This window comes from Eptatretus burgeri, chromosome 8 (genome assembly GCF_056783735.1).
Source record: "Eptatretus burgeri isolate ZD-2024b chromosome 8, Ebu_testis_v1, whole genome shotgun sequence".
NCBI lineage: Eukaryota > Metazoa > Chordata > Myxini > Myxiniformes > Myxinidae > Eptatretus > Eptatretus burgeri.
In genome coordinates this window covers 31,272,597-31,288,945 of record NC_140968.1, presented here as the reverse complement: position 1 = coordinate 31,288,945, position 16,349 = coordinate 31,272,597, and the positions used below count along the sequence as shown (strand labels likewise).

Sequence of the window (16,349 nt, the reverse complement as noted above, 5' to 3'; positions counted from 1 at the left end):
CATGAACTGTGTGCTCGTATAAATAAACTACCAAATATTATAAAGGAAACATTGTGAAGATTGCATTGTACTCTCATGAATATGTCACAGTTTCAAAACATGTACATGTATAACTTCACCAATATTAAATGTGTTTATAATTTTACTATTATTTATTTCCCTGAAAGCTATATATGTAGTTAGGTAGTTGTTAGACTAGTTATAGCATGTTGTAAATAGTACCACTGCATTCCTCATCCTTGAAAATGTACGATTAGCCACCAGAATCAATATCCTAGCTGGTCTAGAACCTGAGCGACTGGTAAAATAACAACCGGCCATTTTGGCCACAGGACAAATCTGCGATGGCCCTGTAGCTAAATATCTTCCTTAGGGCATGCTCTAACAGTGTGCCAAAGCTCATGCTTGTATCATCAAAGACACAATCCATTTCCATATCTGCTGGACTATGTGGACCTTTATGGTCCTTTCCACTCCTTTCAAAGGTGATGGGCTTTACACTGTAAACGGGTACTGAATCAATTTGATTGTAGTTCATCTGGATTGAGCAGCTGAATATCTGTTGGTAGTGAAATCTCCAACAGATGTGTATCCAAAGATAAAAATGCCGTTCTCGTGAACTGCCAGCAAGAAACGCTGCAACTTGGAACGTGCCATCCTTCAGAAGGAGACGCAAGGGGCTGTTCCATCCGCATTTAGGTTGTGGACATTAAATAAAGTCCCACATTATCTTTCAAAAACATTAGGCCATTGTGTGCTTTCCTGGGGAGCAAATGTCTTTCTTTGGAATAGCTGTATATTTTTTATGACCTGAAGTTGGGAATGCTGGGATGTGGGATGGCACAAGCATCATGAGTCAAATTGCATTCTCCTGTGTCTAATGTTCTCATATTAACATTGTAGTTTGTGGGCTTCGGTTTCCCAAAATCCATTTTTATAACTCGCTCCTCATCACACTTGCATACTTCATCCATTTGCTTCCCATGACCCTCTTTCGGCTACAGATGCCAAGGGCTTGAGTGACCCAGGGAAGATTAAGAGCATGCGCTTCCAAGTGCAGGTGAGCTTGGAGGACTACATTACGGACAGGCAATATGAGCTACGTGGGCGCTTCGGTGAAATGCTGCTGCTGCTGCCCACTCTGCAGAGCATCACGTGGCAGATGATTGACCAGGTGCAGATTGTAAAGCTTTTTGGCGTCGCAAAGATCGACAACTTGCTGCAGGAGATGCTGCTCGGAGGTACATATTTGTGTTGGTGCTCAACTTTCTCCATAACCTTATTGAGAGTCACAGAAATCGAAAAACTAGGAACGAATTTGTGACATCTGATACTATACAAACTGACTGCATTCAAATTTTCAATTGATAACAGTTTAAGTTAAGGTGTAACCTTCCTTTCTGTTTTTTTCTGTCCCACCATGTTTATCTGTGTCGTGCATCACACACTCTTCCAGCAACAGATACCTTGCTAATCTACTTAAACCTGAGCTAACTGCTCACCTTTACTCTTGACTCACCTGTGAAAATGCATTCCTAATTCTGTACACTCCTTTCAAATTGTGACACACCCCTTCTTGTCTCGTCCTTGGTCATCACGTGTTATATATTTGCTGACTTTTTTCTACGTCCCTCCTCACCCTTATCTTTACTCTGAAACAGCAGCTTTCTGAACACTTTTAAAAAAAATTGTCTACTTATCTTGTCTATTTTGTCCATATCTGTCTATTTCACTATTGTGAGTCTGTCCTTTGTCCATCTCTTTTTCTCTGTCCCACTGTTGTTGCTCTAACCCTTCATTCCCCATTTCTTATGAGTCTCAGCTTTTGTATTAAAAATAGTGTTCTGGCTGAGATATAATTTTTTAATGATTTGTGTTCAATCCAATATGGCTGCCAGACCATGTGACCGATTTATTATTTGTGAACACCCCAGTATCCCCAAGGCTTGGGGGAAAATGTGGGTGAAGTTTCCCCTCGATTTGTCAAGCCTTCTGGAGATTATTTTTTAATGGTTTTATGGTAAATACAATATGGCTGCCAAACCATGTGACCAATGATGTCATAGGTGGAGAACTTTGCGTTCCTCATGGATCGACGATCATATCTAAAGTTTCTCTTCGATCTGTTCAGCCATTTCGGAGAAGAAGATTTTTGAAGGTTTTTATGTTAAAAACAATATGGTTGCCGAACTATGTGACCGATGACGTCATTAATCCCTACACACACCCCCCAATCCAATTTAGCCAGAGATGACCATCAAAAAATTTTCATGCTTACCGGATAAAACGTTTGACGTCTGCAATTATGATGTCATAATGAAGCCACCAATGACGTCATCAAAAATCACACTTGTTTCCCATGCAGAGTACTTCACATGTGCCAAGTTTCAATTTTTTTCCATGGAGCGGTTTGAGAGATACAGAGGTCCAAAGTTTTTCCTTTTTTCCAACATGGCTGCCACACCAACATGGCTGCATGCAGTTTTGTGCTCTGCCTGGAACACAGGCATCATCCCAACTGACTGGAAGAGGGGCCTTGTTGTCCCTCTCTGGAAAGGGAAGGGTGATCGCCAAGACTGCAACAACTACCGAGGGGTGACGCTGCTCTCAGTGCCGGGCAAGGTCTTTGCTCGGATAATTCTCGATAGGGTTCGCCACCATCTGCTTGAGCACCAGCGTCCAGAGCAGTCAGGCTTTACACCAAAGAGGTCAACGATTGACCGTATCCTTGCACTTCGTGTCCTCACCGAACGCAGACGAGAGTTTCGGCAGGGGCTGCTTGCAGCCTATGTTGATCTCTGTAAAGCGTTCGATTCAGTGAATCGGGATGTCCTCTGGAGGATTCTTGGTCTTCGTGGGGTGCCACCAAAACTGATCGATCTGATGTCTGAACTCTACTCTGGTACTGAGTGTGCTGTGAAGTGTGGTGGTACCATCTCTGACTTATTTCCAGTTGTTACTGGAGTTCGTCAGGGATGTGTACTTGCCCCCACACTTTTCAGCACTTGTATGGACTGGATTCTAGGGAGGATGTCGGAGAGATCAAGTTGCGGTGCGTCATTTGGGAATGTCAAGATCTCGGACCTTGACTTTGCAGATGATGCAGTCATCTTTGCGGAGACTTTAGACATCCTCTTGGGGGCCCTCGAGGTGCTGAATGAGGAGTCGGAGCCGTTGGGATTACGGGTTTCTTGGGTCAAAACTAAGATCCAGGCTTTCGGTGACATCTTGGATGCTGCTGTCCTGTCTGTGTCTGTTTGTGGTGAGGATGTTGAGGTCGTGGAGAGATTCACTTACCTTGGCAGTGATATTCATGTCTCTGCTGGCTGCGAGTCAGAGGTCAATAGACGTCTGGGTCGGGCCTGGGGAGTCATGGATTCACTGGATCATGGGGTGTGGCGCTGCCGGTACCTGTGCGGGAGGACGAAAGTCCGAGTCTTGAGGTCCTTGGTACTTCCAGTCTTGCTCTATGGGTGCGAGACTTGGACTCTGACCAAGGATCTGAGACGGAGACTTAATTCCTTTGGTACCAGGTCTCTTCGGAGAATCCTTGGCTATCGCTGGTCGGATTTTATGTCCAACGAGCGGTTGCTGAGAGAGACTCGGATGAGATTTGTTACCTGCATAGTCCGTGAGCGTCAGTTGCGGCTGTATGGACATGTGGCTCGTTTTCCTGACTCTGATCCTGCTCACCAGATTCTCTCAGCGAGGGAGTCTCATGAGTGGAGGAGGCCAGTGGGTCGACCACGTGCCTCATGGTTGCAACAGGTTGACCATCATCTCAAGGAGATGGGGATGGGCCTGGCATCTGCCTGGGGGCTGGCCAGACGGAGGCCCCTGGAGTACCGGCGGAAAGTGGACGCAGCGACGTGCTGTTCTGGCACATGCTCCCATACCTGACCTGACCTGCTGCCACACCACGTGACCTATGACATCATGATTATCATTAAAACATTCTACATGAGTAGTCGTACTTATGGTGAAAATTGTATCAATCAGATAAGCGGTTGCAGAGAAAACAGACAAAATTAGTATGGATGTATGTATGGACGAACAAACAACCCAAAAGCATAATGCCTCTGGCGAGTTTGTCAGCGGAGGTATAAAAATCTCTCGAACAAGTGAATGTGGACGATTTTAGCAAAACAATTTCCAACTAGATTTGTCAAATATCCATCAAATGCCCAATTTTTGTTGCAAATTTGCCACACTGGTTAATATCTGGTTAGTAAGCTATAATTCAGAAAAAAAACAAGAATTATTCACAACACAAGAATCCCACTTGTATGTACACTTTTGGCTGGCTAAGTAAGGCATGCAAAATTAGATATACCAGTACGTGCCCATTAAAAAAAAAAATGAATAAACAAACTTTCAAACCGCGAGCCAGAAACAACAACCACACAGGCCATTTCTTCGCTCTCGCGTGCCCGTACGTGCGTTGCCCGGAAGTTCGCATATCACGGTTACGATTATTCGCAATTTAGTTTTAATGGCCAATTATTCAATTAGTGCCAACGTATTTTGCCTTTTCGCAATGTCGCAAGGAAAAACAAAAAGAGAAGAGAAGATGAAAAAAATATTTACTTCCTGGTTCGGAGCATACCAGCTCACTCTGATGTTACCAAAATTTATGCAACGTCTAATATGAAAACGATCATAACTTGGGGCATAGTGTTTATCTATAAATGTGCATAAGAAATCGAGAAATTATTAGAATACACGAAGTCATCACTCTCCGGAAGTCCTACGTTGTAACCTGTAATGGGGAACGCGGCTGAGCTTCCCTTCCCCCATCGGCCACGCCCACGCAACAACGTGTCTTGTCATTGGTTTGGTAAATAAATGGCCATAACTTGGGAACCACTTGTCCGATTAATATCAAACCTTGAAAAGGCACATCCCCAGGCCCCAGCAATATACCTGGCAAGTTTCAATCAGATCGGACCAGTGGTTGTCGAGAAACAGCGGTCACACACACACACACACACACACACACACACACACACACACACACACAGACACACACACAGAGATTGCTGGAATTATAGATAGATATCATGACAATAATCCTGGATGAGTCCTTGGTTGGTGGAAGCCCGTGTTGGGTCGTGGAGGCCCTGGGGCACATGCCCCGATTGCCCTTGCATAAATCCGGCCCTGCCTATAGGTATACTATGACACGTGTATATTCTTGCATTTACATTCATAGTTTGAAAGCCAGTGAAACCATATTTGTTTGTTGGGGTCATTACAGGAGTCGCCAGTGAGCCTTCACACCCTCATCAACACCCTGCACCCCTGCATCACCACCATCACCACCACCACTTCTCCAACGATGGAGCAGTCGGCCAGCACGTCATCATGCCAGTACCTGGCACTGTCCCTAGTGGGCCTCTACGTAGGTGCTGCCACCACCACAATCAACATATGGTCTCCCTGTGGAGCCACACCTCATGTTTACATATTGTGAACACAATGGCTCTGAGTAGAGGTACAGGCCCCCCTTACAAACGGATGCCAACGTTGTCAGACGGAATGAAAACCTGTCATTCTTGTTACAAAAACAGCTAAAATTGATGAAAAAGCGGCTGAAATTGAAACCAACACAGTAGTTACGGTCGCAATAGCAGATATAATGGAAACCAACATGTTTATTCTTCACACAAGAACGGTCGTGACGGAAACAAGAACGGACAATCCCGAAATAGACCGGTGGGGAACGGAAGCAACATCGGTTATTTCCGTCGCGAAACGACAGAGACTGAAGTGAAAGCGATTCATTCCGGTTACCATAACGTGGAAAACATGGTGGCTTGAAAAGTTGTTGAAGTTATGGTGAGTTAACTTTAACGTCGTCTGCCTTGAATATATCATGTCTGTTAATGAAAACCCGTTTGTGGTACGGGATATTATACAAGCAGCGATAAATACACCCTCTTGACTTAATGTGTGGCTGACATTTCGTGAAATTCGTGCCCCCGTGCTGCAGCGATCAGTGACGATTGATCGTTTATATTTGCAAGAGGTAAAATTTGATAGTAATAATAAATTGCAAATTCCAATAAAATAACAAAGTTAATATGAAGTAAAAACTGTAAAAAGATCCCATACATGATCCCTCATGTTGAACTGGGCATACACAACTAGCGATCCTTCACTCGGGGGCTCGAAATGCAGGCAAACCAAACATTATCATCACAACAAAATTCGGTTTAATAAATTGTTAAAACTACATCAGGTACTACCCCACTATATATTATCTATATTAAATTTATGTTCGAGGCACAAGCACTAAAAATTTACATACCGTAACAGGTCGTTCTACTGCATCCGCCATCTTGTTCGCACTACAGTAACCGGAATGAACCGCTTTTGTTTCGCTCTCAGACGTTTCGTGACGGAAATAACCAATCTTGCTTCTTTTCCCCACCGTTCTATTTCGGGATTGACCGTTCTTGTGCCCGTTACGACCGTTCTTGTGTGTAGAATAAACATGTTGGTTTCGGTTATATTTGCTATTGCGACCGTAATTACTGTGTTGGTTTCAATTTCGGCCGCTTTTTCATCGATTGTAGCTGTTTTTGTAACAAGAATGACGGGTTTTCATTCCGTCTGACAACGTTGGCGTCCGTTTGTTAGGGGGGCCTGAGGTCGAGCCATTGGATAATTACATATTGAGTATTTTATTTAATTGCAAAACAAAACTGTCATCCAGCTACGAATGTGATACCCTCCAGCTGTGCACAAAGTAATCAGTGTTTGGGAATTGAACTGCAATGCGGGATGATAATAGGCCGGTCTCACTCTTACGCATCCTTATCAAAGTCGTATCATGAAGTCCAAATGGGCCTTGAAGGAAAGATGAAGCTCTTTTGAATCACTGCAATTTCCATTTCTCAGTCGCACTCGTGTGTACCTCTGAGACGAGCAAACCTGGTGATGTTCATTTTAGACTTGGTTCACATGTGTCGTTTGCCCTTCATATCCGAAGAAGGCCGTTCACATGAGACATGCGAACTACCTGATCAATGTGCTTGTGGTTCAGAAGCTGCAACTTGATTCATAACATGACATACAATGTATATATTGTGTACCTAGCAGAGGTACCCACACCTTGTGCGGAAGGAATTTAGAGTTTAGAAAAGAAAACCATGTACTTTGTATAATTCCAATTAAATCTTCACATATAATTTAGTAGGGAATACTCTAATAACAATAATAATAATAATAATATTGTAACGATTAATACAATATATACAAGATTTAATATAAAACAACAGGCAAAACAGGCGATATTATGATACAATAGGGCAATGCTGCACAATGATGACTACTGTAGAGCCTCTGGGTAGACAACATTTCGAGTCTGGTTGTTGAGTGACAGAATTGTGAGCTTGGCGATTATAGATAAGATGATTTGTAATACCGCCTTCCACCGGGTGGCACTATGCGATACACGTTTACATCGAGAGAATTGGGGTCTTCCCCCCACCCTGAACCCCTTACACTGTAGGTTTGATAATGTTTTCTTGCATCTCAAATTGCCAAGAGGATTCCAACGGTATGCAATATGATGGGGTTACTACCGGTGGGGTAGATTCTATCGACAGACAGACAAACAAAATACAAATATATATATATATATATATATATATATATATATATATATATATATTTTTTTTTTTTTGAGAATCTAAAATAATTCCCATACACTAAAAACTATATCAGTTAGGAACATAATATTTTGCGCAAGTGTAGCCGAATGTTACAGAAAGACGTGACATGATCCACCCAATTGATTACCTTAAATGAAGAGCTGAAAGAGTCCATCTCCACGTTTCAGGCACAAATTCATTTTGCGTGCTCTCTTTCCTGCACTTCATCCACCTTCTATGGTGTAACAACACTTGGCTGGCGCATGTGCTTTTTCACTTTCACGCAGCCTGTTTCTCAACTGCTTCACCAGTTTCCATGTCACAGATTTTGAAGGTTTCATACGACCACCAAAGCAACTTTTAGATGCAATTTGACATTCCATAAAGGATGCATTATTGATGTAATGTTCGACGATAAACACAAGTTCTTCTACAGTGAGCACCATGGTGTGACTGAGTTAAAACCGTTAAATGTCACTGTCGGGTCACATGATGCATCACATGATACCTGATAACTTAAGAATCATTCACATCTTTCCTGTAATATTAGGCTACATTTACACAAAATATTAGGTTCCTCACAGATATAGTTTTTAGTGTATGGGAATTATTTAGGGTTTTCGAATAAAATAAAATAAATCACCCTGTATGTAGATTACACCACCGGACGTGGGCAGAGGTTATGTTTTCGCCCCTAGTCTATTTGTTTGCCTGTGAACAGGATATATCAGAAAGTTGTAGATGGATTTGGACGAAATTTGATGGAGAGGTGGGTGTGTGACAAGGACGAATCAATTTGATTTTTTATGGAGATCCAAATCTGAATACGGATCCAATTTTTTTAATTATTTTCGAAGTGATTTTTCACCATTGAGATATGGAGCCAAAATACTGTTGGACCTGACATTCGCGGGGGATACGTTCCAGAAAAATGCCATGAATGTCGAATCAGCGAATGTCGGGGCATTGTTTCAATGGGAAAATGGGGGATAGGTTGCCAGCGGTTCGTAATTCATAAGGGAAAAATCAAAAATCCCGTGAAAAACTGCGAATATGTGAAGCACAACAGAGATGAAAATGTAGAAGTAGGTCAGAAAAACCACTAATATGTGAAGCACATCGCTGCAAATGTAGAAGCAGGTCACATTTTATGAACTGCGAATATGCGGGGTCTGCAAATAGTGGAAACATGAATGTTGGGGTCCGACAGCATAGAACAATATTTCAACAAGTTGTGTACGAGTTATGACAAAACTAGGTAGTTGAGTTGGTTTGGTGACAAGAACAAGCCGATTCGATTTTGGTTCATGTCCGGATCCAGATCGGCCTATCAGTGGGACACATTGTAAACTGTTCAGCCTGGCAGAGGTATGCGCTCAACCGAATGCCGCTCTAGTTGATCAATGTAGTCAACAAACAACGATAGACATTCCAATGAGGGTTGAAAGTTCAGGCTGTGGAGGCCAATCGACAAGATATTGGGCTGACAGTTTTGCAGAGAGGTATACATACTCACCTCCTGGTGTCACAGGCAGGGTGATTCATCAATGTGTGTGACGTCCCTCAGATGGACGGTAAATGGGAATCCCGTGTGCCGGAATTAGTTGGTGGATGTTAAAGATCCCACAGTGTCATTTGCGAAGAGCAGATGAGCTATCATCGGGCACCCTGATCAAATTTCAAATTCCTGTCTTGTCTGATCGACAGAGGTCCTTGCATCATTGGCACAGCCACGCCCCCAGCCGATGATGCAACTTGCTGCCTTGTGCAACATAAAAAAAGAGGAAGAAGAAGCTCTGGTTTCAGGACTTAGAATCAAAATTAATAATACCGTGTTTATTCTGATTTGAACCCATTAATTCTGGAATGCTGTGTTCCTTCATTATTCATTTGGCATGAAATTACCTCGAAATCCAACCAACGTGGTTTATAGCAGTGGCTAGCAATTCATATAATGATGTAATATAAGTTCCCTTTCAAGGAACTTTCAATGGAGGAGGCCATTAGGCTCATCAAAGCCTGCACAATGTTGGCAACCTATGGTTGTTCATGCTCTATCGTTTGTCATGTTCTGCTGAATGTCAAGCTGTGAAGCAGTACATGGTATGACTTGGCCAGTGTTGGAACCACAGACATCCGAGACTCAGAGCAGACTCTGTAACCAATTTTTATTTATTTATTCGTGTGCAGCCAGTGTCTGCCTGGCTGCATCATTTTCCAAGGCCGCGGCTGTGCCGCTGATTCAGTGCCACTGTTACCAGTAAGCTGGTACTCATTTTGCCAACCTTGGAAGGATGACAGGCTGAGTCAACCCACCTGGTGATAATTCAACGACACGACAGGGGACTTGAACTCAAGACCCTAAGATCTTAAACCAGCCACCTTAACTACGAAGTCAACACTGGGGTTAACAGATTTTGCCATGGTGTCAACCCAAGGATATCTTGTATCCACAGTTGCCATGGCATAGCTAAGTGAGGGAGGCAGTTTCAATGTACCCTTTACATCAGGTGATGGTGGATGCACATCATTCGGCCTGTTTGGTGTTGAGTTCTCAATGTGATTTGTGCCACTCTCGCTACAGCCACGTCAGATACGCTGCCATCACCGCAGACAGTGTCCGGCGGCCAGGAGCATTACAAGCTGGTTTCCCTGGCAGGTGTACCCCAATCCCTTCCTTCCAGTCACCCTTCAACTTCGCACCTACTGCCAAAACAAGAAGCTCCGTGAGACCAAACAGCAAAGGTGCACTCCCAGCCATACTGTTCCTCAAAAATCCTTGTCTAGAGTCTCTGAACCCACATGTTTCAACATGGATGGGAAGTATTGCCAAGGAAGGAACTTTTTTCATTTTACCAGTTTACCTTCACAGGCTAATTGTTTATTGGATCATTTATGTAAAATATTCTCAGGGTTGTCTGTTCATAGCTTTTATAGTGTTGCATATCTGGGTACACAACGGGTTCCAGGTTAGATTTCAGCATTACGTATCCAGGCATTACCGTAAGCAGAGAATTACTTGAGGCCTTAATGATAAGAGTAGGAAAATGTAACCATATGCATTTTGTCATTTTGTTGCATTTCTAAAATTTACTCAAGGTGTCATGTGGATGATTTTAATGCACAAACAAAGCACAGTGATTACCATGCTGACTCGAACAGGGACATTGCAAGGAGCCATTTATCGGATCCTCAAAGGAGAGGGTTCCCAAATTACGTGATAGCGCGTAAAGCAGACAGCGTGGGTACGACCGTGAACTTAGCTTTGCACTTACATGCTTGTTTTTTTAAAAGGATTCTTTTCCTTGTGTCATTAATGTGAGGTGTGCTCTTGGTTGTGTTCACTTGGTACCCTCACGACATTTTCAAAGTGCCCATACAGTCTCCCTCTCTCCTCTCTCCTCTCTCCTCTCTCTTCTGTCTTCTCTTCTCTCTTCTCTCTTCTCTCTTCTCTCTCTCTCTCTCTTCTCTCTCTCTCCTTCCTGTGTGCCAAGTCCTGTTCAATAGAACTGTACATAAGTAGTTTGGAAGATCAAAATGATTTATCTTAATTTATTGATGATTTTATTTTTACAGATTCTATATGATATTTTTGTATTCAAATCCATCACCATGATTTTGAAAAGCTATTGCAATCACTGATAATCCCATAAATTGAATGTACATTTTTTTTTGATAATAAATCATATGTTTAATTCTCAGCGTAGTCGGTGAGTATGCGGCATCGCTTGCGTGTTGGGGATTCAAGCATGCGTTACTGCACGAGTGTACATAGTAGGAAGAAGATGTTAACATTGGAGACACATGTGATGGTCAGAGCTTGCCTTTTTGGCTGCTCAGTTGATACAGTCGTCATTTGTTAGCACGGTGTCATCCGATTTTCACAATAACATCACCATTTCACAATGATCTCTTCCTTTAGTTTTGGTAAAAATGCAGTGTGTGCTTTTGGTTCATTTAGAAGCAAAGAAACAGGAAGAAAGCAGGACAGCCAAAAGATGTCATCCTACAAAGTGGAATATAATTATATAATTACACAAAATCAGGACAAACTTGCATTAAATAAACATGGTTTCCATAAAAGATGTGACGCAAAAACGAATTTACAAGCTTTACTCTTTTGCAGACAGGCTGTAAACAGTTATTCTTGACATTGTAATCAGTTAAAACAATGAAGCATTATCATCATGTCCTATCAGGGGCCCCATCACAAGAACATGAACCTTTTTTGTGCACGGCTACAACTTACAAGGTCTGATTCGGTGAGAAATAAAAACAGGAACAATATTTTTTTTATTTGGCTTTAAAGATTATCAGAAAATTAAAAAAATCTACCCGTGGGTGTACTGGGAGTCAGTGAAGTCTTGAGAATTGGAGTGATGTGATCAAATCTGCGAGCTCGAGAGCCATACTTTCAATGGATGGAGAGAAGAGGCAGGTAAACTTGCTGAAGGTGATTTGCAGGAAACAAAACACGACTTCACAATACATGAACCAGGGTTTGAGTTGTCCTTTGATTTAAGCATCAGCTGATTTGGGTGCAGATGGAAGAAAACAGATTTGCACATTTTGGTACTATCAGGAAGTACTGCATATGAAAGAGCTGGGTCCATAGTGAGACCTAATGTTAAAATCCATAGAATCAAAGGTCAGGTGGAGATTCACAAGTATCACTCACTACCTGGGGTTTGATATTTTTAAGGATGGATAAGGAGAAAAGAGGAGTCGACGAAGCATGCAGTTTGAGAAAGTTCATGGAAATCCGTGTTTGAATTTCACGGAGACAGGAATTATGAGTTTTAATATTACGAGTTTGATTGTTGCTTGTACCCATTAGTAGTTGTGTTTTATGTAAACACTCCTTTTTGTGTTTTCCCTCCTTTCCCCCGTGTGTATGTTCAACCCCACTTCCATACCCTTTGGTACTTTGTAAATTTGTGACCCTTTGTCATTTAGTTCCTCCATGAGCCAAGACCATTGTATGAAGGAATAGAAGAGAGGAGAAGCACGGACATGTAAATCTGGATATTATTAGTGTAACAACGAAAGATGATATTGATATTCTATAACACTAGTACGTGCCCGTAAAAAAATAATAATAATAAGAAGAAGAATTATAATAAATAAATAAACCACACAGGCCGTTTCTTCGCTCTCACGTGCCCGTACGTGCGTGACCCGGAAGTTCGATATTATTCGCAGTTACGGTTATTCGTAATTTATTTTTAATACCCAATTATTCAATTAGCGCCAACATATTTTACCTTTTCGCAATGTCGTGGCAAGGAAAAACAAAAAGAGAAGAGAAGAGAGAGATAAAAAATGTACTTCCTGGTTCGGAGCACACTAGCACTCTGATGTTACCGAAATTTATACACAGTCTAATATGAAAACGATCATAACTTGGGCCATTCTGTTTATCTATAAATGCGCATAAGAAATCGAGAAATTATTAGAATACACGAAGTCATCACTCTCCGGAAGCCTGTACGTTGTAACCTGTAATGGGGAACGCGGCTGTGCTTCCCTTCCCCATCGGCCACGCCCACGCAACAACGTGTCTTCCCATTAGTTTGGTAAATAAATGGCCATAACTTGGGAAGCACTTGTCCGATTAATATCAAACCTTGAAAAGGCACATCCTCAGGTCCCCAGCAATATACCTGGCAAGTTTCAATTAGATCGGACCAGAGGTTGTCGAGAAACAGCGGTCACACACACACACAGACACACACACAGAGATTGCTGGAATTATAGATAGATTATATCAAGTTAATGCAGACAACAATGGACAAAGAACAGGTCACTTGGGTTCAAGTCATAGATGAAATGCATCTGATGAAGAGCCATGAATGTTTCCAGTATAAGTACGATTGACAAGATGAGATTTAAACCAATTAATAGACACCAAAATTAATAGAGGCAGGTCAAGAGACACCAAAACATGAATCAAGACAATTAAATAATAAATTATAGTAAACTGTGTCACAAGAAGCTGATAGGTCCAGAACTATTAAGTTCCTTGGTCCACTTTATTTACATTGAGGATGATGTTCTCGGTGCTTTGTAACTGTTTAGAACCAGACTGGGAGGGTTGTAAAAGAGAAACCTGGTGCAGGTATTCTAGAATCTCACTGGTGGGGTTGTAAAAGAGATTCCTCGTGCAGGTATTCCAGAACCTCATTGGTGGGGTTGTAAAAGAGAATCCTAGTGCAGGTATTCCAGAACCTCATTGGTGGGGTTGTAAATGAGAATCCTGGTACAGGTCTTTCAGAACCAGACTGGTGGGGTTGTAAAAGAGTATCCTGGTACAGGTATTCCAGAACCTTACTGGTGGGGTTATAAAAGGAGAAGCCTGCTGCAGGTATTCCAGAACTTCATTGTTGGGGTTGTAAAAGATAATCTGAGTGCAGGTATTCCAGAACCAGACTGGTGGGCTTGTAAAAGAGAATCCTTGTGCAGGTATTCCAGAACCTAACTGTTGGGGTTGTAAAAGGGATTCCTGGTACAGGTATTCCAGAACCTCATTGGGGTTGTAAAAGAGAATACTGGTGCAGGTATTCCAGAACCAGACTGGTGGGGTTGTAAAAAAGAATCCTAGTGCAAGTATTCCAGAACCTAACAGGTGGGGTTGTAAAAGGGAATACTGGTGCAGGTATTCCAGAACCTCATTGCTGGGGTTGTAAAAGAGAATCCTGGTGCAGGAATTCCAGAACCAGACTGGTGACTCACATTCAATGTTCTTTCAAATAAAAGGCAAAAGAGTAATAAAATGAATACTGAAGATTGGTTTAAATCCAGCGAAGGTGTTTTCAAGATGGGAATTTGTCCTGGCTTGTTTAAATGAAGACAGAACTATAAGATTACAATAATAATAATAACTCGAACTGCCACTTTATAACTGCTGGCAGTGATGACCGGGCACCCAGACATCCGCCTTTGATACAATGTGAGACTTTCTGGAGATGACAGTCGCAAAGTTTCGCTTCGATAGGATAAGTGGTTCCAGAGAAAACATTATTTAAGAGTGATACAAATACAGCCCTGCTTTGATGCAGCGTGGGACTGACGAGTTACGAGCCGGGCATCACAAAGTGTTCAATCTAATTATTACGTATGGAGTCAGCCCTTTTTCCTGGGGACATTGGCGGTATCAATTGAATTGCTATTCCTGTACCCTCAAACGCTTCCACGTGCAGCCAAGTGAGCCTTCTGGAAAAAAACGACAAAAATCTAAAAGTTCTCAGGTTCAAATAATTAAATCTTTCTGGCTGCCAAACCGCGTGGCCGATCAGGTTGAAATTGTAAACCTACGTTTCACATGTCAGCTTGATTATAGTTGTGAAGTTTCGCATACATTGAAGCAGCGGTTCCAGAGTAAACATTAATTAATATTTATCCTTCAATCCAACATGGCTGCCAAAACATGGAGCCGATCAAGTTGAAATTTAAACACTTCATTCTACAAGTCTACTGCATCATCTCTATGAAGTTTCACATTTATTGATGTCACAGGTCAAGAGTAAACATTAATTAATATTTTCCCTTCAATCCAATATGGCTGCCAAAAGGTGTCGTACATCAAAAGAAGGGGAGACAACTTTTTGTTCGTCATAGAGAGGCGGTCATACATGTGGAATTTCGCCTCGATATGTTCAGCCGTTTCAGAGAAGAAGACTTTTAAAGTTATTAATTTTCAATCCAATATGGCTGCCGTACCATGTGCCCGATTGAAACAAATTTAAATTCTCCATCTAATGGGGAAGTGGATTATGCTTGTTAAGTTTCGTATTGATCGGACAAGACACGTTTTTCGATCCAAGATGGCCTCCAAACCTTGTGACTTGTGACATCATAATTTTTACCCTCTTGCAGGCATGGGGGTAGATTATATTTGCCAAGTTTCACTTCGATAGGTTATGTGGTTCCAGAGAAAACATTATTTAATATTTTTTCTTAAATCCAACATGGCTGCCAAACCATGTAACCTATCAATTATTCATTAACAAACTCATATTCACTGATTGTGTGCAATACGTTTGTGAAGTTTCCCTTTGATCTGAGCAGCCGTTCTGGAGAAGAAGATATTTGAAGGTTTTAGGGTAAATTCAATATGGCCACCAAACCATGTGACCTATCAATTAGAAATTAACAAACTTGTGAAAGGATGTCTTGGGGAAAGTATGGGTGAATGTTTGCCTCAATCTGTCCAGCCGTTCTGGAGAACAAGATTTTTCTAATTTATTAATTTTCAATCCAAGATGGCTGACGAACCATGTAATCTCTGACATCATAAATGTATATTCTGCTTCCTATCGTGTCGTGGAACACATTTGTGAAGTTTTTGTGTTAATCGGACAAGGTGCGTTTTTCTATCCAAGACGGCCGCCAAACCATGTGACGTGACGTCGTAATTTTTAACGTATATGCAGGCATGGGGGTAGATTATAGTAGCCAAGTTTCGCTTCGATAGGTTGTGTGGTTCCAGAGAAAACATTATTTAATATAATTCTTGAATCCAACATGGCTGCCAAACCATGTGACCTATTAATTGGAAATTAACAAAATTATATTTACTACCCTTGTGCAATATGTATGTGAAGTTTCCCCTTGATCTGACCAGCCGTTCTGGAGAAGAAGATGTTTGAAGGTTTTAGTGTAAATTCAATATGGCCTCCAAACCGTGTGACC

At 41.8% G+C, this 16,349-nt stretch overlaps 1 protein-coding gene across 4 annotated transcripts in view; it reads left to right on the top strand.

Annotated features, from left to right (window-relative positions):
• The window catches only part of LOC147021450 (hepatocyte nuclear factor 4-alpha-like), a 162,852-nt gene extending 151,495 nt beyond the window's left edge, over positions 1-11,357 (top strand). For all 4 annotated transcript variants that reach the window (XM_085891402.1, XM_085891404.1, XM_085891401.1 and 1 more), the window contains exons 8-10: positions 1,005-1,241; positions 5,258-5,401; positions 10,243-11,357. In XM_085891402.1, coding sequence (XP_085747528.1) covers positions 1,005-1,241; positions 5,258-5,401; positions 10,243-10,388 — 527 coding nt within the window. In that variant the 3' untranslated portion in view covers positions 10,389-11,357. The remainder of the gene's footprint in view (positions 1-1,004; positions 1,242-5,257; positions 5,402-10,242) is intronic.
• The last annotated feature ends 4,992 nt before the right edge of the window (positions 11,358-16,349 follow it).